This window comes from Ammospiza nelsoni, chromosome 13 (assembly GCF_027579445.1).
Source record: "Ammospiza nelsoni isolate bAmmNel1 chromosome 13, bAmmNel1.pri, whole genome shotgun sequence".
Classification (NCBI taxonomy): domain Eukaryota; kingdom Metazoa; phylum Chordata; class Aves; order Passeriformes; family Passerellidae; genus Ammospiza; species Ammospiza nelsoni.
Genome location: NC_080645.1, coordinates 13625091 through 13649019, shown reverse-complemented (window position 1 = coordinate 13649019; position 23929 = coordinate 13625091). Strand labels below are relative to the sequence as shown.

Here is a 23929-nt window from a genome sequence, read left to right as displayed (position 1 = left end):
AGAAATGAACTAGTTTATAAAGAAGAAAATTGTGATTTGAATATATGGAATTTTTGGAATGAAACCATTTTCTTCTATGACCATGAAGTTTGCAAACATCTGGCTTGTTCTGCTTGTTATTTTACTCTGTGGCAAAAAACACTTTGGTACCAGAGCAGGGAATTCCTCTCATGAGGCTCACGTGTGTCCTGGATGTTCTCGTCTTACTTTGAAGGTGGAGTTCACTTCGACGGTCGTGGAGCATGGTAAGAAACAGTTAAACAGTAAAAAAAAATAAATCCATGTCATGTTCATGTGTATGTCACTGATCTGTGGTGTTTGTGCAATTGTAACACTCAGGGTTTCTGTAGAACCACATCATCTGTTAAATTCTCTATATTCAAAAAAGGAACACTTTTTCAAAGGTTCTTTGTTTAGCTGGAGACAGGGTTCCAACAAGAGAGGGGAGAGGGAAATCCAGAGGATTGTAAAAGTGAAAATAGAGTGGGAAGGCTGGGGTGGGCAAGAGTGGTGTGTTTAGGAGCTTTTTGTTTTGACCTGGCCAGTAGTTTGCTCGAGGCCCTTTAATAAAATGTAACCACACAGATGGGCCTTGAAGGGGAGAGAAATGCAAGAAGTCTCTGTGGATTTGTGAAAGTTTGGAGGTGATACTTGCATGGAAGAATGGCAGATAATAGTGAAGGGAGCAGGTGAGAGGCAGAGAGAGGCAGATGCTGCAGCTGGGATGGCAGAGGACACCTTGACCCTGCATCCTGTGCTGCCTCAGGAACCTGCACTGAGGCTGTGCTGTGCCTGGGTGTGTGCAGGAGGGTGGCAGAAGTGACATTCCTGTGCACAGTCAATGTGGCGGTGTGAGCTGGAGCTGAGCCTGCTGATAAATCACTGGTACAGATCAGGGACTGGGCTGTTGAGTCCACCTTTGTTTTCTGAGGTTGTCATAGTTGGTGTCAGTAATTTCCACTGAAGCTCAGTACCATGTAAAATCTTTAAACCATACTTATCAAGAAGCACACTGATTTGGCATATCAGTTTGTAACAATAAATCTGTTCCCTCACCCCTGCTCCTCTCATGTCATTTTGCCTTTCCTGATATTTACAATTCCACCTTCCTTTCAAAGGCTTTTGTCATATTTCTTGTTTCCAACACCCTCACCCCTTTACACAATGCAGAAATAAATTGCAAACCTGTAAAAGCAGCAGAAAACAGCCTCAAATTGTGATTATTTGTTCTAAGTAAAGAAAAATTCAGACTTTGCAATGTGAATTCATGCATAAGCTGCTTAAACACCAGTTCTGATAAAGTTGTGCTCTTGTTCCAGAGTATATTGTGGCTTTTAATGGATACTTCACAGCTAAAGCTCGAAGTAAATTTATTTCAAGTGCATTAAAAAGTGGTGACATTGAGAACTGGAGGATTGTACCTCGCAACAACCCAGCCAGTGACTATCCCAGTGACTTTGAAGTTATTCAGATCAACGAGAAGCAGAAGGATGGAGTGCTCACCCTGGAGGATCATCCCAACATCAAGCGTGTCACACCTCAGAGAAAGGTCTTTCGGTCACTCAAGTACTCAGAGTGTGAGTTATTTCTGTGTGCCTGCGTGGGATCTGCTTTGGAAAAGTGTTCTTAAGCTTATTTCAGACCATCAGCTTAGCATTAAATGGGGAGTGCCCTGCAGTTTTTCTTTAATTAACAGAAATCTATTCTTTTGGTTGTAAAATTGCAGGGGTCTTGTCATATGTTTGCTGAAGAGTGCTGGTCTGTCACAGAAACATTTCTTCTGCAGCAGTCACTTACCTGAGACCAGGGACCTCTGTATCCATTGTAGATAATCCAGCAGCTTTTACTGATTTTGATTAGACAAATTCGATACTCAATATTCTAAAACTTTCGTTGTAGCAGTACGATGCCTCAAGTTTGCATAAGAATCATTTCTATGATGGTTTTCCTCGTGCTGTTTTTAATTTTCCTCATCCTAATTGTGCCCAGCTGAGCCAGTGCTGCACTGCAATGAGACCAGGTGGACTCAGAAGTGGCAGTCATCCCGGCCCTTGAGAAGAGCAAGTCTTTCCTTGGGCTCTGGCTTCTGGCACGCCACGGGCCGGCACTCGAGCAGGCGCCTGCTGAGAGCCATTCCCCGGCAGGTGGCTCAGACCCTGCAGGCAGATGTCCTCTGGCAGATGGGTTACACAGGTATGCTTTGGCTTCTTGCCTGAGAACAATAACCTGCTTGGAAAAACAAGTGAAGTGTGAGGAGAGGCTAATTGACTCGTGTGTGTTAACCTCTCGCTGGCCGCCAGCTTGCAAAGATTGAGAAATAATTTGGTTTGGAATGCATTGTATATTTATGGAGTGCTTGTTTGTATGTGTGCACTTTACTTAGGGGAAGTTGGTAATGTTTATGATCTTTGACTGAATTTTTGAGATGGAATATGAGTTTATTTATTACCTATAGTTGACTTGAATTGTAAATTGCTTGCTACATTAAACAAAAGTTCTCTTTTAACTTGATAAAATAGATTTGCTATGTAGCTGAATCAGAAAAAGCAATGTTTTCTCTTAATAGGTGCTGGTGTGAGAGTAGCAGTGTTTGACACTGGTCTGAGTGAGAAACATCCACATTTCAAAAATGTAAAGGAGAGAACAAACTGGACTAATGAGAGAACCTTGGATGATGGTGAGTCACTGTGTAGTTTTCCAGCTCTTCCTGACATTGTTGTGTTTTGTGCTTGCTGCTGTGGTGCTAACATCTGTTACAACTGTGTATCTTGATATTTAAAGCTTAATTTTGCAGTGTCCCAGGCACTTTGTACTCATACCAAATTCAGCAGGGACTATTAAGGTTCCAAAAGAGTGGTGCATAAGTGTCCTTGGAGTCATATGTGACGCTTCATCATAGCTGTTGAAAAATGTCAGAGCAAAAAGTTACTGTGCACCTGTGAATACATTGCCAGAGAAGGTGTCAGTTAGAGCAAACCCAGCAAAGGTGTTTTCTTTCCTACTCCTTTTCATGTTGCTGTTTCACAGTGGTACATATTTCCATACTGATGGGGGACAGCATTTTCCTTCCTTACTGTGTAGTCCTAAACTGATCAGACTTTGGCACCTTCCTGTAAAATTTTCCAATTCTATACAACTGAACCTCTTATTTTCTACACTGTGTTTGTGTTCCTTTTTTGTATGTTGACCCTGACTTGCCCTGACCGTGTGCTTTCACAGATTATTAATTTCATACAGTTTGGGTCAGTGAGTCAGTTGGCCATTGAATCTCCCCAGAGTTCAAGGTAGATGCTTGTATTGCTCAGTCTTGTGTGCACCTCCATAGTTTTGTTTACACAGTAATTACTTTGCATTGCAGCACCTGCTTTTGGATAGCTCTTCCTGTAAATTCTGCACCCAGAGGGGTTGCTAGACAGGCAGATTTGAAGTACAAAAATAACGTGGGCAGTCCAATTAAGCAAAAGCTGAAGCATTTTTTGAGGAGAGGAGAAAATGTTTTCTTGTCTCACTGCTATGCTTAACAAAATTTAGTTATTGCAGACTCAGAATAAAAATCCTTTAAGAAGTCTGCATTAAAATACATTGACTTTGAAATGAGCTGGATTTTCCAAAGTACTGTTTTTGTCATGATTTCATTGGTAGCAATCAGGAGTGGATGGACTGGACAATTAATCAGCCAAGTTTCATCAGCTGGTTGTCTGGCTACAGTGTGCTGCAAATTCTGTCCCCACTAAACTTGGTAGCAAAATGTGGTTCTGAAAGATTAGAACTGAACCCAGCACTTGTGGTTTGTTGTAAAGTCTGTTAAATTTATGTGATTTTTGCTATAGCTGATGTTCAGGGTAAAAATTCTTTTCAATGGAATTCTTTGTGTTCTGATGTCTTATTTTGTTTCCTTCTCATGCTGACAGGTTTAGGCCATGGGACTTTTGTAGCAGGTGTGATAGCCAGCATGAGGGAATGCCAGGGATTTGCTCCAAATGCTGAACTGCACATTTTCAGAGTGTTCACCAATAATCAGGTACCTGTTTTACATGTGTTTCTAATTCCTGCCTTTTCAGGTTAATGCTGTAATAATCCTTTCCTTTGGGAGTATTGCATGCACTCATAAATGTAGACATTGATGAGTGGAAAGGATACAAGTTTCTATTTATAAAAGACTTGCTGCAAGATTTCTGTCAGTTTCCAAATCTGTGTTTTTCAGAAACAGGATATGGAAGTCTTACCTGTATAATGGAGCAGTCAAATGTACTGAGTGCTAGAAATTTAAGACCATTGTCAGTTTTGTGCTTTATTTTGGTGTTGTTTTTCCTCTCTGTCTAAAGTCTGTATTGTTATGAAATCACAGATTTTTTTTTTAATGGTAACTTTTCCCCTCTCTTTCTTACTTAGGTCTCATATACATCTTGGTTTCTGGATGCTTTTAATTATGCAATTTTAAAGAAGATAGATGTACTGAATCTAAGTATTGGTGGGCCAGACTTCATGGATCATCCGTTTGTTGACAAAGTTAGTTTGAGGAAATGAAGTGGGCATAATGTTTGTATCTCTCTCACAAATGCTGGACTTGCAGAGCTACTTGTTTGTGTCTGGTCCTGCTGACAGATTCTGTGTTTCATTTGTGTGACAGAAATTTTGTACAGGCTTTTAGGAATATGTATAAGGAATGAGTTAAAAAAGCCCCAAGCACAACCCAGATGTTCACAGAGTTATGGAAAATGCCCTTTAACAAAATATTTGCTAATATGCTAAAAAATTACTCCCAAGCAGACAACTAAAAGGACCTTTAATATGAGACACTTAACTAAAATCCAGTCTTGGGTGGTTTATTTGTTTTAAATCTCTGCATGGTCAAATTACTTCATGGTAAAAAAATATGTATGACATGATTTCAGTGAATTTAAGAAGAAATAAGTAAAATATGCAGGTAATTGATTCAGCTATGTGCCAAGAGATTTGGTTCAGGTTAAGATGGAATTAGTTTTTGTCTTTGTAAAGGTCATAGTTCCCTGAATGTTTGGCCTGGCCTTCAAAAGCATTAAGAGAATTAATTCACTTTTCAGCTAAAGGATATAGTTGTTCTTTGTAAAGGCCAGTTAAGGAGTTTGAAGCGTATAAATTATTCCTTGGGTTTTTTTTTTTCCATTAAAAGCTGCATTGAAATTTAATTTGACAGTGATTTCAGTGTACTCCCCAGAGCACTACTGGAGGAGATTCATAATAACTACTTGACTGTCATCTGCAGTGCTTTGTTCCAGACAAGAGTTTTTCCTTTGGTGTAAGAAGTTTCTGTCAGCAGTGTTGCTGTCAGGACTGGATTATTGCTAAAATCATCTTAGGAAAATTCAGAGCTTAGTGCTAGATATACAGTGAGATGTATTTGTAAGGCTCAGAAAGAGATTATATCTGTTAGAAAAGTCTGTTTTTTGGTGGCAGAGCCTTATTGTAAACATTGGTTTTTGTAGGTTTGGGAGCTGACTGCCAACAATGTCATCATGGTCTCTGCTATTGGCAACGACGGCCCTTTGTATGGGTGAGTGTCAGCCACTGCTTCAAAGGGAGCTGGCTGTGGTGTTCTGTGGGTTTGGGAGTAGTTGTGCTTGGTCAGGAAATTTTCTCTCCTTTTTTTCTCTCTAATCTTAGAAAGTGACTCAAGTTAAATGCTTTTCCCTGTCCTTATTACTTGCATTTTGTGATATTTTTCTTTGAAATAGTGGAAGGTCAGCAAAAGAAGAATGGCAGTGCTTCCAGCTGACTCTTCTCTCTTAGTGTGAGCAGACAGCTTTGGGTACTGATCTTGGACTTAAGGAATATAGAAAGGATCAACCCAGAAATAGATTTTGTTTTGTCTTCAAGGTACATGCTTTGATAGGTTCTGAGTTAGTAACTGCCTGATAAGTTGCTGTCACATGTGAAGTATAAGTATGTGACAAAAATCTGATGGCAACACTTCTGTTACCAGCATAAACTTATGACTGTATCTTTTTGGTATTGTTTTAATTTTTTAATATTCCTGTCTCCCAACTTACTCTAGGACTCTGAATAATCCTGCTGACCAGATGGATGTGATTGGAGTAGGTGGCATTGACTTTGAGGACAATATAGCTCGCTTTTCATCTAGGGGAATGACCACTTGGGTAAGATATTTTCATGGTGGCTGCTCACATTTGCAGCCAAAATAAGGGCCTTGGAAAGGCAACCTTTTCTGAGTGGGCAATCCTGTGTAGATGTGTGTTGGAGAAAACATTTCTTCAGAGATCAGAGTAGTTAGAAATTGTAAGTCTTTAAGCAAGAAGCTTTATGTTCTTTTCAGGATTTCTCATATTAGTCCTCACTACTATTGACATTTTTGATGAATTTATAAAACATCCACTTCCTTTTGATTGATGGTGAAGACTTGTCTGTGTGGTTAAATCTGCAAACATGAAGATCTGCTCTTGTTCTTTAGTAGAAATATCCTGGGATTTCCAGGTGCTATATGTGAAATGGCACTACCTGCCTGTGGAGCTGAGGGGGTGCTTGCTGCACACACACGTGTCAGATGTGCTTGCACAGCAATCTTGATCAAGAGGGCTGTCACAGGCTCCTGTTTGTGTAGCCAGTAATCAGTGTGGTTCTCCTTTGGTCAGTGGTTTCCTGCTTAGCAGAAATGCTGATCAGTCTAACCTAGAAAAGTTGGGAACTTGTCCTAAACAGCTTGAGACTTTCTTTGGCCTAGTTGCTACTCTGTGATGCTGAACCTCAGACAATTTGGTTGCTAATTTTACTTCTGAATGACCTCCAGTAAATGCCCAACTGAAGCCATCAGTGTTCATTTTACATTAGGGCAATAATCCTTTTGTTTTGTTTCACAGGAGCTGCCTGGAGGTTATGGCAGAGTGAAGCCTGATATTGTTACTTATGGCTCTGGGGTGAGAGGGTCTGGTATGAAAGGTGGCTGTCGCTCCCTCTCTGGGACAAGTGTGGCATCTCCTGTGGTGGCAGGTGCTGTCACTCTCTTAGTGAGGTAAATCTTGTATAAGAATCTCTAGAAAGAGATACCAATCAGTAGGGTCATAAAATTCTCTATAAATGAATCCATCAAATAAAACTAAGTTGTGTTTACATGTAGGAAAACAAACTTGGAGAATACAATCACTTGTTGTGCTTGAGACATTACCTTCTATGGCTACCTCTATGTTTCATGAAAACATTTGAGAACTGTTTTGAATAATAGGTCTTTGAGAATATAGTTAGGGAGAGCAGTAGTATCAGACAATTTTGTCACATTTTTTAAGAATTTGAAATTGCTGCCCTCCTGCCAACTGTTGTAAAAGAGCATCTGCTCAAAGTAGGCACCTTTAGTAGGTAATTTTTAATGTACTTGTAAGGTTTATAAGATGCAGGGTTTTATGGGCATTATCCTGTTGCATAAGTCAGCTCTTGCACACTGAAGAATTTGAAAGTGGGAGCTGCAAGTCCATACCCTGTGTTTGTCATAGCTACTCCATAGGGATGAGACAAACCATTATTTGAGAAACATGCAAAAAATTCAAAGTCACCATCATGTTTCCCCCAAAAAGTGGTGTGGTTTTGTTTGAACAACAGAGGTGTTTTTTTCCTCCCAGAAGACAGATATTTTATTTAGCATATAAAGATACTGCCCTGGTTGTAATGACTGCTGGTCCTGGAGCACATTGTAAGGAGAAAAATTCATGTATTATTAGCTTTAAAGAGAGATACATCAGAAACTTGCCCCTCTTATACATTTGTATAATGAGAAATCAAGCAATAACAGACAAATATGAACAGAGAATGTTACAGCAAACTGATTTTGTGGTTATTTCTTTCTGTTTCAGCACAGTTCAGAAGCGTGAAATGGTGAATCCAGCAAGTATGAAGCAGGCCCTCATTGCATCAGCACGGAGACTTCCTGGAGTCAACATGTTTGAACAAGGACATGGCAAATTGGATCTTCTAAGAGCTTATCAGATCCTCAACAGCTATAAACCACAGGCCAGGTTAATTTTAATCCTTAATTAATCAGTGGTACAATAGAATTTGTACTTTTGTTTAAGGGAGCAGGTGGTGCATGTGTAGCTCAGTTGAGCAATCAGTGCTTGTGTAACAGTGAGGACTTGCACAGGTCTTGCATAATCTCAAGCATGGATTTTGACCAGAGAATGGATGAAAAGTCATGCAGCAGTGTAGGGGATGATCCTTTTCTCTTATGGCCTTAGATGTTATGAATAATGTAAGGACACAGTTGAAAAGTACTTAAAATTAGCTTTTGAGAATAAGGACCTTCTCCCTGAGCTGTTTCCTTTTTTTGTGTATGAAAATCTTTCCACAAAACTTAAAATAAAAAATAGGACGGGAAGATGATTTTGGGGCATATTTGGGAAGTGAGATGAGAGCTTGGTAAACTATGAGTGGCATGGTTTATCTGAAACTTTTTTGTAGTTATGTGTAGTGGCATGTTCTTCTGTTTATTGTTAATTTTTTCCTCTTTAAATTTTCCCTCCTCTGTCCTGCTGTAGTTTGAGTCCAAGCTACATTGACTTGACTGAATGTCCCTACATGTGGCCCTATTGTTCTCAGCCCATATATTATGGAGGGATGCCAACTATTGTTAATGTTACTATCCTCAATGGCATGGGAGTCACTGGGAGAATTGTAGACAAGGTAAGTATTAACATTGTTCCAAATTCTGACTGGTAGTGTTGCTAAAACTTTCCCAGAAAATACTAGTTTAGCTATGAGTAAAAACATAACAAATCTCATAAAAAATCTCACTGCTGGGAGCAAGAGATGCAAAATATTTGATTAAAGGGTGCACCCACGTTGGAGGATTTGTCAACATGAGCTGTCTACAAGTTCTCAAGCAATGCATTGGTTTCAGGGCGTGTAACATTTTATCTTTGCAAAACCAGTTTGAATTAAGATGTACTTAAAGATTTCTTTGTATTCTCTAATAGCATTTAAAATCTTCTGAACAGACCTTCTTAATTATTTTTTTTTTCATCCTGGAGCATTAATGATCTCAGTGAAGAATGATGACACTAAATTAAGCCTTTTCCATGGGTCAGGGCAATCTGAATGTATCAGCTTAACCCGGCTCTGCTGCCAAACCTGTTCTTTCACACCCCTGATGTTGAGTGTGTTGGTTGGCTAGGGAGGTTTTAATTAAGTTTAAATGTAGAATAGATTTGAGAATTGATACAAGTTTAAAAAAACACCTGTCCTGTAACTCCAGCCATTTTAAATGAGCTTAATTTTAACATTTTAGTGTGACTCCTGAGGTTTGTTTTAGATTCAAGTTTACATTAAAGGGCAATGAAGCTCATACCAAAGGTCATCAGCTTATGGTAATACACACAGCTGATGCAATTGGCCTGTGTCTGTTCCACTGTTAGCTGGCCTTGTTATCCAAGGGAAATCTTGTTCTCTCACCAATAAATGTTTGCACATGATCTCAGAATGTTGAAGCAGGTTCACTTGGGCAGCTTCTCACAGTCCTGCCTCTGAAAAGCCTCTGGTCTGGGTCACTGACACTGTCACAATTGGGGTGATTCACTGACACAACACCAAACTTTTGGGCTTGGAGGGCATTTTTAAATTTGATATAATCTTCAGAAGAGCTAATATTTGTTAGCTCATGCAGAGGAAAGGGCTATGTGTGCAAAAAGTAGTGATTGCAAATACTGTGTTACCAGTGTTGTGTGTTCTCATTTCACAGCCAGACTGGCAGCCCTATCTGCCCCAAAATGGGGATAACATCGAGGTGGCTTTCTCCTATTCCCCAGTCTTGTGGCCTTGGTCTGGATACTTGGCAATTTCCATCTCTGTAGCCAAGAAAGCAGCATCTTGGGAAGGCATTGCTCAGGGTCATGTTATGATCACAGTGTCATCTCCTGCAGAAAATGAAGTAAGTTCTGTGCATTTTGGATTTTCTGGGTGAAGAGTTATCTAAACTGCTTTCTGATACACAAATACCTTAGTTTTAAGGGTTTGCTCTAGCCCTGTTATTTGAAGCATAAGTTAAATTTGGGTCAGGAAATTAAAGAGTCCAAATAATGTTCTTTATAATTGAAAGCAAATTGCATATAATTTAGAATTGGGAAACTTCTCTTTGGGACCGACATCATAATTTCATTTGTTTATTGTGGATTTTAAGTAATGTATTTTGAAAAAGATTGCCTGAATATGTTTCTTCTAGAACCATGCTTAATTGTTCATGGGAAACTTTTAAGATTTTGAACAATTAAACCAGATCACAGTTGTAATATATGTTAAGTTCTGAGCATAATTACAAACTGTTGAGTGCAGAAAAAAATACTCCTTTTTGCAATTTAGGGCAAAAGTAATCTCTTTGTCTCTGGAGCTGGTACTGGTGACAAAAAGTAGATTTGGTACCTCCAGTTTTTTGGTCTTTTACAATCCATGGTGAACTGTGCTGTGGGGAGAAAGGATTTCAGTGCAGTTTGTTCTGTCCCTCAGTCTAAGAATGGTGCAGAGCAGACCTCAACAGTAAAGCTGCCAATAAAAGTGAAGATTATTCCTACTCCTCCTCGGAGCAAACGAGTCCTCTGGGATCAGTACCACAACCTCCGTTACCCACCAGGATACTTCCCCAGGGATAATCTGAGGATGAAGAATGATCCATTAGATTGGTATTTATCTCAGGTTCTATTAAATCAGTATTTCTTGATTGTGTGTTAATGATATGGGATATCTTTACTGAATGTTGTGGCTCTGGCCTTTTTCAGAGGGGCATGGGATCATCTTTTGTAAGAAGTCCATGTAAAGCACTTGGACTCTATGCTTTTGGTGCAGGATTTTTTTCAGCTCTGTGGTTTTTTTCATGTGAAATGAAAAGCTTTTAAAATGCTGATTTAAGATACTGAGATATTTTTTTTTGGCTTTTTTTATTCTGACCTAATTTCTGACAGGAAGTTAAAGGGGACACTTTATTAACTGCTTCAGCATTCACTTACCAAACAAACCTGACAATTCAAAAGACAAGAAGAGATCCTTTGTCTCTTAAGCAGGGAAAGACTTTGCTGACCTTTCATAGATGGAGCAGGGAAGCATCCATAGGAAAAGTCATGCAACAGTATCTCAGTGAGGATTAATTGGGTCAGTGACCAGGGCAGAAACTTTTGGAAAGCTTCTTGGAGTAGGCAGAGGTGGCAGGTGGAGAGGATTTCAGAAAATCAAAAAGGTGGAAATCAGATTTCTACATGCCAGATCTAAATGTCTTCAACACTTTTGTTTTTCTAAGGAATGGTGACCATATCCATACAAACTTCAGGGACATGTACCAGCACCTCAGGAGCATGGGGTACTTTGTTGAGGTTCTTGGTTCCCCATTTACATGTTTTGATGCAAGTCAGTATGGTAAGCATGAGTTAATTGCCTTGTTCTCCATACTGTTAGCTTTTTCTCAAATGACCTTTTGTTGGGAGACCAAAAATGTGTTGAGGGTACAAATAAAAATTCTAGTGGTAATAGAAAAATGTTTTGGCATTGGGAGTAATTATTATTTATGTGCTGATATTTAGTTGTGTGGAGTATTGTTGGGGAAGCTTGCTTTGGAGTTTAGTAGAATTAATGCAGTTCTCTGTCCTTACCATGAAAAAAAGAGAGGGAAAGCCACCCTCTGAGTGGGTTAAAAGCTCCTCAGCATTCAGTCCCACAAAGGCAGAACTGTATTTGCCAAAAGAGTTTGGCACATAATGAAGCATGACCTGTTTAACAGAATAAAATCAAAGGTGTCCATCCTGGTTCTTTTTTTATGTTCAGTGATCTTTGATTAGATAAAAGAGTGGATAAAGTGTTCATCCAGCCGTATGTGACAGCAAAGCAGTATCTGGTTTGTTCATCAGGAAGGAAATGGGATAGCTTGGCCAGGGTGGGGGCAGAGCAAGCTGTCTGCTCTTTTCTGCTTCCATATCCCCCTTGTTTAACCATGGCATGCTCCAAAACCCCTCTTCTGTTTTGGGCTGGGCTGTTTTTCAGTGCATTCTCCTGAGTGCCAGTTCTGGAGCTGTTGCCTGTAGTAATCTTTTGTTTATCTTGATTCTTCAGTGAATATCTCACCACTGCTTTTATAGCTCAGTGGAAGTACACATGGATACATAAATGTTAGCCCTTTAAAAAGTAGCAAAATAGTGTTTTTTCTGAGAGCACTACTTTTATAATTGATAGAGAGCAGCATTAGGGGACCTCTCTCTCCTCTGATTCACCATTGTGTTTTTTGTTCCTCATTTGATTGTAGTTTGTTGGGCTTTCAGAATTTCCTGAAGAAGTGAGGGGAATAAAACTCAGTGATCTGTGGTCCATGTGCCACTTGTCCCCAGCTGGTGTTGTTTTCACACTTGGTGCACTCTGTCCCATTTCTACAGGATCTTTATCAGAAGGCTTTCCAAATGCAGACTGCCTGCACTTGTGGAATTGGCTTGGTTCCAAGGAACTGTGAGACGTGGGGCTCACAGTGGTTATCAGATTGCTCAGGGTATCATCCTGTCAAGATTTGTGTTGTCTCTGAGGATGGAAATTCCACCACCTTTCTGGGCAATCAGAAAGGGAAGAAGCAAAAGGGCTGGTATTTAGAAGTAGTCTAGAAGCATAAGCATGTTTTTAGGGAATAAAAGTGTATTTTTCTGGTTGTGTTTTTTTCAGTAATACAGAGGAGGTTGTGCTTGCTTGTTAACAGGATTGAGAGAAGGTTGTGTGGAAGTGGCCGTGGCACTTTAGTCAGTCCTTCCAGAATGCAGCTGTGGTTTTCAAGGGGTGATTCAAACCACATTTCAGAGCAATTGCTCCCTACCTGGCTGCCAGTCTGCAGTAGTGAAGGGAGTACTGTTAGAGCTGGAACAGTGAAAAACCTCCTGAGCAGGCTGCATCTGCATTAGCACTGCAGTTGGGATCAGTGGTGAATCCCCTCACTGTCCAGCTGTGCCGCAGTTTGGCTCAGTTCATGGAGCATTTGGGTGACACCAAACTGCAGAACACACACCTGACACATGTGGGCATTCAGTTCTTGAGACCACACAAGCAGGACTCATAAGGAACACCCTAAAAACTTCCTGTGCTGCCAAACTAATTCTGGGATATGTTTGTCTGGTACTTACCCTCCTTAAATAGGACTTCATTAGATGAGCTGCTAGATCAGGGCACATGGACCAGATAATGTGAAAATGTGAACTTGTGTTGGCTTCTGTGTGGGTTGTGTGAGCAGTGGTAACCTGACAGTGACCAGCCTGGAGAACTCCTGTGTCTGCTTTTACACACAGGGACTCTGCTGATGGTGGACAGTGAGGAAGAGTATTTCCCTGAGGAGATCACCAAGCTGAGGAGGGATGTTGATAATGGACTTTCACTGGTAGTCTTTAGTGACTGGTACAACACATCTGTGATGAGAAAAGTCAAGTTTTATGATGAAAACACAAGGTACTGACTTATTTCCAAGTGCTTTGGGAAATAAAATGCCATAGAATTGCACCTATTACCCTAAAAATCCCAAATTTTTGGTGTGATTTGAATGTTACCTGTAGGAAGGTGCTACCTTAAGTATCAGAACTGACCTTAGGCTACAGCTTAAGGAGCATAGCTACCCATTTTATCATGATTGAGGAGACCTCTTGGGCACTTTTTATTGCCAAGAAAAACACTTACAATGAAGAGAAATAAGAAATTAGAGATGAGACCAACAAATGAAAATGGACATGTTTTTACTTTAAGGGAGCAGAATAGAAAAGCAATGTGCATTGCAAGAGTATCACCAGGTCATGTACCTGTTACTGAAATTACTGCATGGTTATACTGCATATAAAGAAAAAATATCTCACATTTTGCTTCTTTATAATGTGAGATACAAGGTATATGACTGTTGTTTTTTACCTCAGCTTAGCCAAACAAAGAGCATAAGACTGAATTTCTTTCTAGTAGATTGAAGTTTTTCATGGAGCTGAAATGTACTGAGAACTTTTACATCAGTATTATTTAACTCAAAAGCAGAGTTGTCAGAGACAGCTGCTAAGATGCCCATGGAGTTAAAGAAGGCTTTAAGATGTAGTTCAATATTTAAATGGCTTTGTAAAAGTCTGTATGCAGGAGGACATGTGACTTTGTTATCCAAACTCTAGGAGTACATTCTGTATATTAATAAACAGTGTTACACTGTAATTTTTACAGGCAGTGGTGGATGCCTGATACTGGAGGGGCTAATATACCAGCTCTCAATGATCTGCTTTCTGTCTGGAATATGGCCTTTAGTGATGGGCTGTATGAAGGAGATTTTACCTTGGCAAGTCATGAAAGTGAGTACTGGAGTCCATTGCCTACACAGGCTGCAGTGGGGTGTTTGAAAATGGTTTTCTGCAGGTTTGAGGTTGAGCAAGAGTCGAGGGAACTGCTCAGATTCAGTGAAGAGAGTCTCATAAATGATTTCTTAATTATTTCTTCCTTAGTAGACTTTTTCATGGTATTTGATTTAGCTTTTCAGTTTAAAAAAACTAAATTGAAAGATTTGGAAAGTGTGTAAAGGTGAGCCTGTGAAAGCTGTGCTTAGCAATGCTTTCTCTGCAAATACACACGTTGCTCAAAATGTGCAAATTCAGTGCAGTCTTCCTGGGAGTGTTTTCTCCTGGGGTTGTTGGTAGGGAAGGGAGGGAAATGTCATTTTTGTTCTGACAGCAGTTTGGTGATGTCTTGCAGTGAATTATGCATCAGGGTGCAGTATTGCCAAGTTCCCAGAAGATGGCATCGTCATTGCACAGACTTTCAAGGATCAAGGTATGAACTTCCTGGTGCTTTTTAACGTGTTTTGAGTAGAACTTTGGGGTCACTGCACAAGCAAAGTTGCAAAGTCTAAAAGTCTAAAGACATTAAATGCAAAACCACATTGACAGGGTAGGTATTTTTACATTTTCTCATTTTGCCTAGTGCATTGTAGCTGATGCCTAACATACAGTGTGACTCTGTATACAATTATTAAATAATGCAATATCCAAGTGTTATATGCAGCCCTGTATTGTGGTTGCTGTATGGAAACATGATCACACATGTACATGTATCTCTGGAAGGGGAGGAGTTGTGTTGGAATTGTGTTACTGGTTCACATTTCTTGTAAGTTTCAAATCCTACTGAAATATATCCCCTTGCCATATTTCATTGCCATATTTAGCATGAGTGTTGTGGTAGCTGTGATGATCTAAAGACATAAATAAGGAAAATTTTAGTAGACAAAACGTCACCAGTGAAATGTCACCACTCTCATAAAGGAAAATTTTATGCATACAGGATGCCTGTGGTCTCAGATTTGAGTGCTCTGTTCTCTGTGCATCTCCATTCTCTTTTGTCATAATATCTTTTCATTTGGGAGAGGGCAATTCAGAACTGTAATGGCAGCTGGCAGTTTAAAAAATAAATCTGGTGTTTGATGAGCTTTTAGGAAGTGCTGTTCAGGAGTTCTGTGAGCAGAACTCTTATTAGGGTGTTGCAGGTCAGTTTTGTGCAGATGGGTGAAGAGTATTTGAGTGTGAGAGCAGAAGCACATGCAGTGCTTCTGATACAATCAGCAACTGCCAGAGAAGATCAGTGAGTTCATTGTAGTTTTGACTTAGCAGAGGTAGTTACCTCATGGAGAAATTCTCTGGAACAGTAGAGCTCATCTGTGTCAGCCTTTTGGAGGAAAATACAATATCCCTGTATGCCAATGACTTATGTATTTCCTTATGTGTGAGAGAGAAAGAGTGTCAATTTGACAGGTACCCTGCTAGACCTGCCTTTTCTGTTGAATCCTTTTCATTGCAATTCCTGAGGCAGAAGAGCTCTCTGGTTTGCTTCTGCTCTCTAAACAGTGTCCCAAGTAAAGAGGATAAATTTTAAATACAAAAATGAAATTTGTATTTATTTTTTCTAATGGATATAATTTTAGGAATGAAAGGTAGGAAACTTTTAACCTGAAACCAGCTTCCTGTAGAATTCTGCAGAAGGATGGAAACAACATAACGAGCAGAACATGTTGATTTTAAACCTTTTGCTGAAGATACTAGAATTTTTTATTCAAGGTTGTTGAAGATAAAAAGACCACACAACCTGGATTTTCTTTCTTTGGTGGAGAAGAAAAAAATTCATTATCAGTAGGGAACTTTACAATCAGGATCTTGGAGCAATATCATTTTTACTATAGCATCATGGGGATTTTGAAACCTTCTTGCAAAAATGTGGGGCATTGTTGCATTTGTCAGCTGGAAATGCAGGCTGTGTTGTTTCATGGGCAGATTGATATTGACTCTCTGCAGGCTCTGAAATTCATTTGTGCTTTGCTTTAGGTCTTGAAGTTTTAAAGCAGGAGACTGCAGTGATTGAACACGTCCCCATTCTGGGGCTTTACCAAGTTCCCTCGGAGGGCGGCGGCAGAATCGTTCTGTACGGCGACTCCAACTGCCTGGACGACAGCCACCGGCAGAAGGGTGGGTGAGCCTGCCAGGCACTGCCTGCCCTCACAGCTCTGCTCTGGGCCTTTCACAGCCCCCAACAGCAGCACAGGGGTTTTAGGGACTCCAGATATTCCTCACAGGGGCTAAATCTCTGTTCTGCAGAGCTCTGCTGAAATGCTCTGAGGTGGAGCAAAGGAGCACCCCACATTACATACTCTCTGATAAATGGAGCTGTTACCACACACACTTATTCCATAAGCTTCTTTGGGGGCTGATTTTTGGGGTGGGCTGTTCTGAAAGGGTTTTTTGTAGGTTTTTTTGTTTGTTTGTTTGTTTTAGTTTGTTTGTTTTTAGTGTGTTTTTGTTTGCAGAAGGCACTAACAGTTACACATTCTTGATCTGAATTTGTGAAGAGGCCATTAGGAGATCCTTCCACTTTTTCCCTGGTTACACCTTCAGAATATTTATATAGAACAGTGGATTTTATCTTTTGAGTTTGCATCTCAGCCTGCCTTGTTCCCTTTGCAATGTTTTCTGTGAGGATTTATGGTAATGCTCAGTGTTTCAGTTGTGCATTATTACTTTCAGGTTATTCTATTTTGACACCAGCTGGTGTAAACATGTCAGAAAGTAGGAACTTCCATTTGTTGTCAAGGCATTTGTTTGCAGCTCTAGGTAGCAGTTGTATGAGTGTTTTCTGTGGCTCCCAGAGAAGCCATGCTCTCTGCCTAACACTATGGCTGATTCTTATAAAATATTTTTTCTAGCAGTTTGCAAATTTTTAAGAGGTTGCTTAGGTTTCTCAGGACTTGTAAAGCACAAGCTGGAAGATCTGTGGCTTTAGGGGAGGAACATAATCCAGTATGTGAAGTCTTTTTCTGCATTTCCACTGAACAGAGCTGAATTTTCCTTTTGTGATGAAAAGTACATCTATAATTGTTTAAGCTTTTGTCACTGATACTTTAAAATACTACATTGTGCAATCCATCCCATGTCTAATTTATTTAAGTTTAAAGGAACTTATGGCCTAAGGGAACTCTCCATTTGTAGCTCATTTCTTTCTCTACTATACATTTTGAGGTTTTTTAAGAGTTCTGTGATTTTTCCTTATCTGCCTTTGGGTTGCTTCCTGCACATTGGTGCCTTAGTGCTTGCTGCAGGTTATTGAAAGCACATAACAAAAGAGAAGATACATAGCTTTAAATTAAGTAATATAAAATAATGCTCTGTGACCTCCCTCATACTGTTAAATTCAGTGTGACATCTGAAGCAAGAAAGAGTGGAATGCTCTAAAGAAATCCTTTAAAATTAGCTTTTAAATTGTGAACCAGGAGCTATGTCTCCTGCAGAGACATTGGTGGCTTTAACTGAGGAAAATTCCTAACATTTGTGAATATAAATCCTTAAAATCTGTTTGACCTCTTTGAAAAATCAAAGGTGAGGGTTTAAGGGACACTGGGATTATGAAGATTAACTCCCATTCCCAGCCAACTGTTCCTAGGGGCAGAAATTCTGAGAAAAATACTTTGCTATGTGGTGGAAACTGCTGATAAGGCATTGTCCTACTCCTGCAAAGGGAAGCTTTAGAGTTGTGATGTGAACTAGCTGGAGTGCTTGTTCCTTAGGGGTAGCTCTGGATTAAGGTAGTAATAATTCAGGAGAGAATCAAAGTGAGGGATCATGAGCTTTTGAAGTGCAAAATAAACCATGATCACGTGTATTGTGGTGTTGATTGCCAGCCTGGTCTGTACCTCAGCTGCTCTAGGTTGTGCTTGTACCTTTAGCTGGGATGTAGCCAGAATGTTTCTCCTTTGTTTGTTTGTTTATTTTTTAAGCTTGAGAAAGCGAGTCACATCCTTGCACTGTAAACACTACCTTGTTCTTACTTTTCTTTGCAAGCTATTTATTTTGTCCTTTCAAAAAAACCAGTTGGTTCTCCATTTCCTTGTTAAAAATTATACCAGAAACTCAGAGCTTTCTTTGCTCCCACTGAAGAACCTCATGATTTTTGTCAAAACTTGGATGCCTTGTGCAACCTGGAATTCCTGTATTCAAAACCAATTTTTTTGTGTTCTGCTCCTCAGAAGAGCCTGGTTTGGTACACAAGGGATAATATTTTAAGACTGAACAGTTTAATGCTGTGTTTGTGTGTTGAAAGTTGCATCTTTCTGAAAGTGAGCCTAGAACTTCAGGAGAAAAGCAAGCGCCAGCAAAATGGATTGTAATTCTAAATGTCATTAAAGCCTTCTTAGCAGAAAGATAAGCCATTTAAAATGTGGCATAATGCATGTCTTGTTTTGGGGCTGTGAAATCCACAGATTGCTTCTGGCTGCTGGACTCCCTGCTGCAGTACACGTCCTACGGGGTGATGCCGCCGAGCCTCAGCCACTCGGAGCACCGGCAGCGGCCGCCCTCGGGAGCCGGCTCCTCCCTCCCCGAGCGCATGGAAGGTGAGAGAGCCTCAGGGGGCGCGCACAGCCCGAGGCTGAGCCGCTCACAGCGCAGGAATGCTGGGGCAGATCCCTTGAGATAAGTGCCAGCAAGGTTGGTTTGCTGTGAGCTCTGCAGCGTTGTGCTGTTTTACTGGAAGAAAGCACATATTGCAGGGTTTTGTTGGGATAATGTAGTTGTGATTAGACTGAAGAAAATGTTCTTTTCATAGAGTAGGAATGTTCTTTTCATAGAGTAGGAATGTTCAGGTGCCTGGTTCTGTAGGGAGGCATTCTAATTACTAACTACATAGTATTACAAAGCATTCAGTCTTATCTCACATGTTGCCAGAAGAACTTGGATTAACTGCTGTGGGTAGGTGCAGACTCTTGCTGTTTTGTAAGGTACCCTTAGGTTAATTCTGATTCTCAGCTGTGAGTCCTCATTGCTGTAAACAACTCCTGGGTTTACAGCAGCACTGTTTAGCCCAGGGTCAGTGTTGGTAACTTTTATCTTGCCTGTGGGTAAGTCAGTCTCTCTGCTGTGAGTTGCAGGTAACCATTTGCATCGATACTCAAAGGTGCTCGAGGCTCATTTGGGAGACCCTAAACCCCGGTCCCTTCCTGCTTGTCCTCACCTGTCCTGGGCCAAACCACAGCCTTTGAATGAAACTGCCCCCAGGTTAGTATATGTCTTCCTTATACAAGAAGTCTCACTTTTGAGTTCAGCTGAAAAATAGTTTGTCCTATCTGCTTTTGAAAGGGACAGCTGTAATCCCTTTTCCTAGAAAAATACCAGATTGCAAAGAGGAAATAATGATTAATTCCTCTTCAGTGAATAACTCTGACTCACCTAATAGCTACACTATGAAACTCAGGGATTTTAAAAATAACTTTACAAGTCACTGTTGTGATTGAGCAATTCCAACTTCAAGTGAACAGTCTTGATAAACCCATCATCATCATGTGCCTTGGAGTTTTCTGGAGCATCTTCTTGGGCAGCTCTCCTGGTGCTGCCTTCTCTTTGCCATTTGTCAGTCCCTTGAAGGAAAGTGCTCAGTACACAGCCCTTGCTTGTCTACTGGTGGTTACTTTTGGAAGTCTGTGTGCAAGAAAGAGAGTTGATGGTAAATAGTTGCTAATCTAGGTTGTGTCCCTTTGGTGTCTGAATTTAAATTTGGAGGCCTGCAAACTGCAGAACCTAAAGAATGGACTGGGTCATCGTTTGGGTCCAGACTAGTGAGTTGTACATAGGTTGTATAGGTACTGTCACTTTCTCTATATGTTCCTGCAATGAAGCATTAATGAAGTAAGTGGGCAGACACCTCTGTCTTTTAATTTCTTCTAGCAACCTTTGGAAACATCAAAAATTACTGTCAATTGACCTTGATAAAGTGGCACTGCCCAGTTTTCGACAGAACCGACCCCAAGTGAGACCATTGTCCCCTGGAGAGAGTGGAGCATGGGACATTCCTGGAGGTAAATATTGAAAAATATGTAAGTTGCTGTTTTGGTTTTGCTTTTTGCATAAGCTTTGAAAAAAACCCAACACCCAGTGCAGCCATATGAGAGGTCACTGTTTATTTTCAGCTGCGAAAAACATGCTTACAATAGCATGGCTGTGTTATTAAAGGCTGTCTGATGAAGGTTTTTTTTTTGTATGTGAATAGTTTGTTCAATAGAAAGTGTGCATGACATACTGGGAGGAAGATCTTGGTGGGTGCATTTTGATAGTTGAGGTTTGTTTGGATGCTGTTCAGTCTGATGGGTAAGCAGCAGCCCCTGTCCTTGGGAGCAGTAGGAACATTACCCACTGCTAATTAAAATTCCTTCTGTGAGTGCACAAAAGCAGAATCCAGAAGAGTTTGTCAGAATGGTGCCTTGGGCAAGTTGTTACACTAACAAATAATGTCTAGCACTCAGAACAGCTTTCAGGTGGGCAGCTCTCCTTCACAAGACTGGCATTGCAGGCTGAGCTGGAGGCAGTTGGAAAGCTTCATATGTGCTCTTTTCCCAGTCTGACCTGCTAGACCAGAGACATCTGTAGAAATGAAGGGTTTGTTTCTCTAGCTCATCCTCACTGTATGCACAGTCTCTGGAGCAAACAAACATGAAATCACTTTCCTCATTCCATCAGGATCTGAATTACAGCAATTACTTAGTAGTAAGATTATGGTCAAGTGTCTCCATTTCTCTTCTAATGCAAAACAGAAGACTGTTGTTGCAGGGGAAATCTGGGCTATGCTTTCATGTGCCCAAATAGGTCAAGGTGGAAATGCTGGTGCTTTCCTGTAACTTTAGCATCCCCTCTGATTTTCACTAATCGGTCTGCAGCTGTTAATCTTCCTGTCTGAAGTGTAATCTGATTAATGGCTGCCTGGGCTTTGAACAAGAGTTAGGGGCAGATCCTTCTGCTAGATGGCATTAGCAGCACAAAGCCATCGTGGCTCACGTGGTCACTGCTGCCTTGCAAACCTCTTTGCCTCTCTAGGTATAATGCCGGGCCGGTACAACCAGGACGTGGGACAGACCATTCCTGTCTTTGCCTTTCTCGGTGCCATGGTGGTCCTGGCCTTCTTCGTGGTGCAGATCAACAAAGCCAAGAGCAGGCCAAAGAGACGGAAACCGCGCGTGAAGCGGCCGCAGTTGGTGCAGCAGGTTCATCCACCAAAGACACCTTCAGTGTGAAACTCTGCCTTGCCAAAGATGACCTCCTGTGGCTGCTCGCTCCCAGTGGAGGTGCACCTGACATCATCTCAAAGTCTTTGGTTTGTGGAGAGAAGAAAAGAACCTCAGCTGATCATCTGTACATAAAACTGCAGCTTTAAGCAGCTGAAGCCACCAAAGACTTGAATAGTGTTGAAATGGCTGCTTAGTCACTACATATCCCAAGAGGGGGAAAATGGACCTTTTTTTTAAGCTGACCAAACTAAAATTTATTTGTTTAGAGGCTATTTTCTATATTTATTGTTGGGGAGGGCGGGGGAAAAGTCACTTTAAGGACCTCTGCTAAGGAAAAACAAGTGCATTTTTTTGGATGGAATGCAATTTTCTAGAATGGTTCTATGCTGAAGAGTATAATGTGCACCATTAAAGGAGGAAGGGACTGAGAGAGACCAGTACAAATCAGTGAGGCATACTCCTGCAGTTTATTTTTATAAAGCCAACTACCATGATGTTTTGTAATTTTTGGTCACGATTTCACCGTTGTTGGTGAAGCAGATTTTTCAATAAATATCTTATCTATATGAAGCAAAGACAGCTTGCTAAGTGGCTCTTCTTTCCACTTGCAGTCAAAGAGAGCAAATTGCTGGGTAGTGAAGATTTTCATGTCACCTCTCTTCCCACTATATCTTTGTCCTTACCAGTGGTATCCCAGGTTGCAGACTTTTCTTTGGAGCACTAACTGGGCAGTCACACAAACAGTGCTTGCTCTGAGTGAGCACAGAGTTCTGGAAGCCTTCAAAACTCTGCAGCACATAAAGAGAGAGCTCTTGAAGAGCTGTACAGAAAACTGTCATGGGAATGGCACCTAACAGCACTGTGTGGTGTCACAGAGATGAAAACCCAGTCGCCTTTGGTTTGTCCTGCTTGAAAGCCTGTGAATTGTCACTGGCTTAAATAAGGATGCAGGCACAAGTTTCCCCATCTGTGCAGTGCCAGTTAATGTTCCCATAATTGAAATAGCTTCTCTCTTTTCCTAGTGAAGCTGTCAGCTTCTCCCTGCCAACTGCTTTCATCATTGCTCCAGATGAGCACCTTTTCCTAGGAGCCAGGAGCTGGTGGCTGCTGTATTTGTGAATGGAATGGCAGCCTGGGCAGGTAAGCAGTGTGCACTGGTGAATGTTCGTGGGTGAGTTTGTGGGCAGCTCTGGGCATGGCTGGAGAAGGAGGAGGCAGGGACAGCCCTGCTGAGCAGTCTGACTGCACCCATCCTCCTAGGGCTTACCAGCAGCGATGGGAATGGGCTGTGGGAAGTGCACTGCAGGAGAGATCTTTGCTCCATGTAGTTGTAGAGCCATGGATAGGGTTTGTGAGTGTCCTGCAAAAAGATTGGGCAAACCAATTTTCCCTAACTTGAAGAGTGGTTGCCTTTTTCCAGCACTTCTCTTCTGGAGGATGCACTGGGAGAGGCAACATTCTGTGGCCATGGCAGAGAGGGCACTGAGCTTTTGCTTTGGAGCTGTCAGTGGCAGCTTGTTAGGGCTGAGGAGATGGTCCCAAGGCTGGGCTGTCTGTGCTATCCCAGAGGGGCTGGAGCCTCTTGCTCCTGCCTTTCTGAACACAGATCCATAATGATAGGGAGAGGGTTTTCAGCATCTCAGCTGTGACATATGGGTGAGGACCATCACAGGATCAGCCAGCAGCAGCCGTGCAACTTGTCCAGGTTATAAAAATCAGTAAAGGTGTGAAATCTCAAGGGCAAACCCTCAGAAGGGATTGCAGATAGCAAAGCATAATTGTGATCATTGTTTTTATTTGTATGAAACAAGGACTGTCCATTTGCATTTTTGTACCTTCTACAGTCTTCAAAGGAAATAATGTGGAAAACATTAACAGCCTTTTTTCCACCTGCCACAGGGACCCAGCAGCAGGTACAGCTGCCATCCCACAGGGACCCTCAGGTTATGGCTTGCAGCCCAGGGGCTGGAGCACCCAGATAAATGACAGAAAGGGAGGAAATTATAAGGGAGAGAGCCCAGAGCCACTGAGCAAAGAAGTTGTCTGGGACTGCTGTGTTGGTGTGGGAGATGAGCTGCACCTCTCTGGTTTGAGCTGCACCTCTTCCATCAGAGGGAGACTGGAAAGCTTTGGTGCCACTTCGCAGGTCGGTGCTAATGAGGAGACTTGCTCCTCATCACAGCACTAATGAGAGATTAGAGCTCCACTGCAGCCTTGAAACCAGAATCAAGCTGTATCAAAGCACCAGTCCGAATTAAGAGCCTTTCCCAGTGGCTGGTATTTTACAGCCCAGTGGCCAATTTCTAAGTCATAGAGGCCAATTATTTCCGAAGCCTTTGGTGTGCAGCTAATGAAGGCTTGGAAGGACCCTTCTAAGTGTTTATAAGCCCT

General features: G+C 41.2%; 1 protein-coding gene across 1 annotated transcript; it reads left to right on the top strand.

The window, feature by feature from the left end:
- The first annotated feature begins 4 nt into the window (after positions 1-4).
- On the top strand, positions 5-22113 carry MBTPS1 (membrane bound transcription factor peptidase, site 1). The gene is made up of 22 exons (XM_059481345.1): positions 5-245; positions 1320-1577; positions 1990-2193; positions 2567-2677; positions 3912-4021; positions 4393-4509; positions 5466-5533; positions 6035-6137; positions 6855-7006; positions 7839-8000; positions 8520-8664; positions 9719-9907; positions 10480-10652; positions 11264-11379; positions 13278-13434; positions 14179-14303; positions 14701-14778; positions 16320-16460; positions 18746-18877; positions 19412-19538; positions 20205-20335; positions 21348-22113. The coding sequence occupies exons 1-22, from the start codon at positions 59-61 to the stop codon at positions 21542-21544; spliced, it is 3183 nt and encodes a 1060-aa protein (XP_059337328.1). The 5' UTR covers positions 5-58; the 3' UTR covers positions 21545-22113.
- The last annotated feature ends 1816 nt before the right edge of the window (positions 22114-23929 follow it).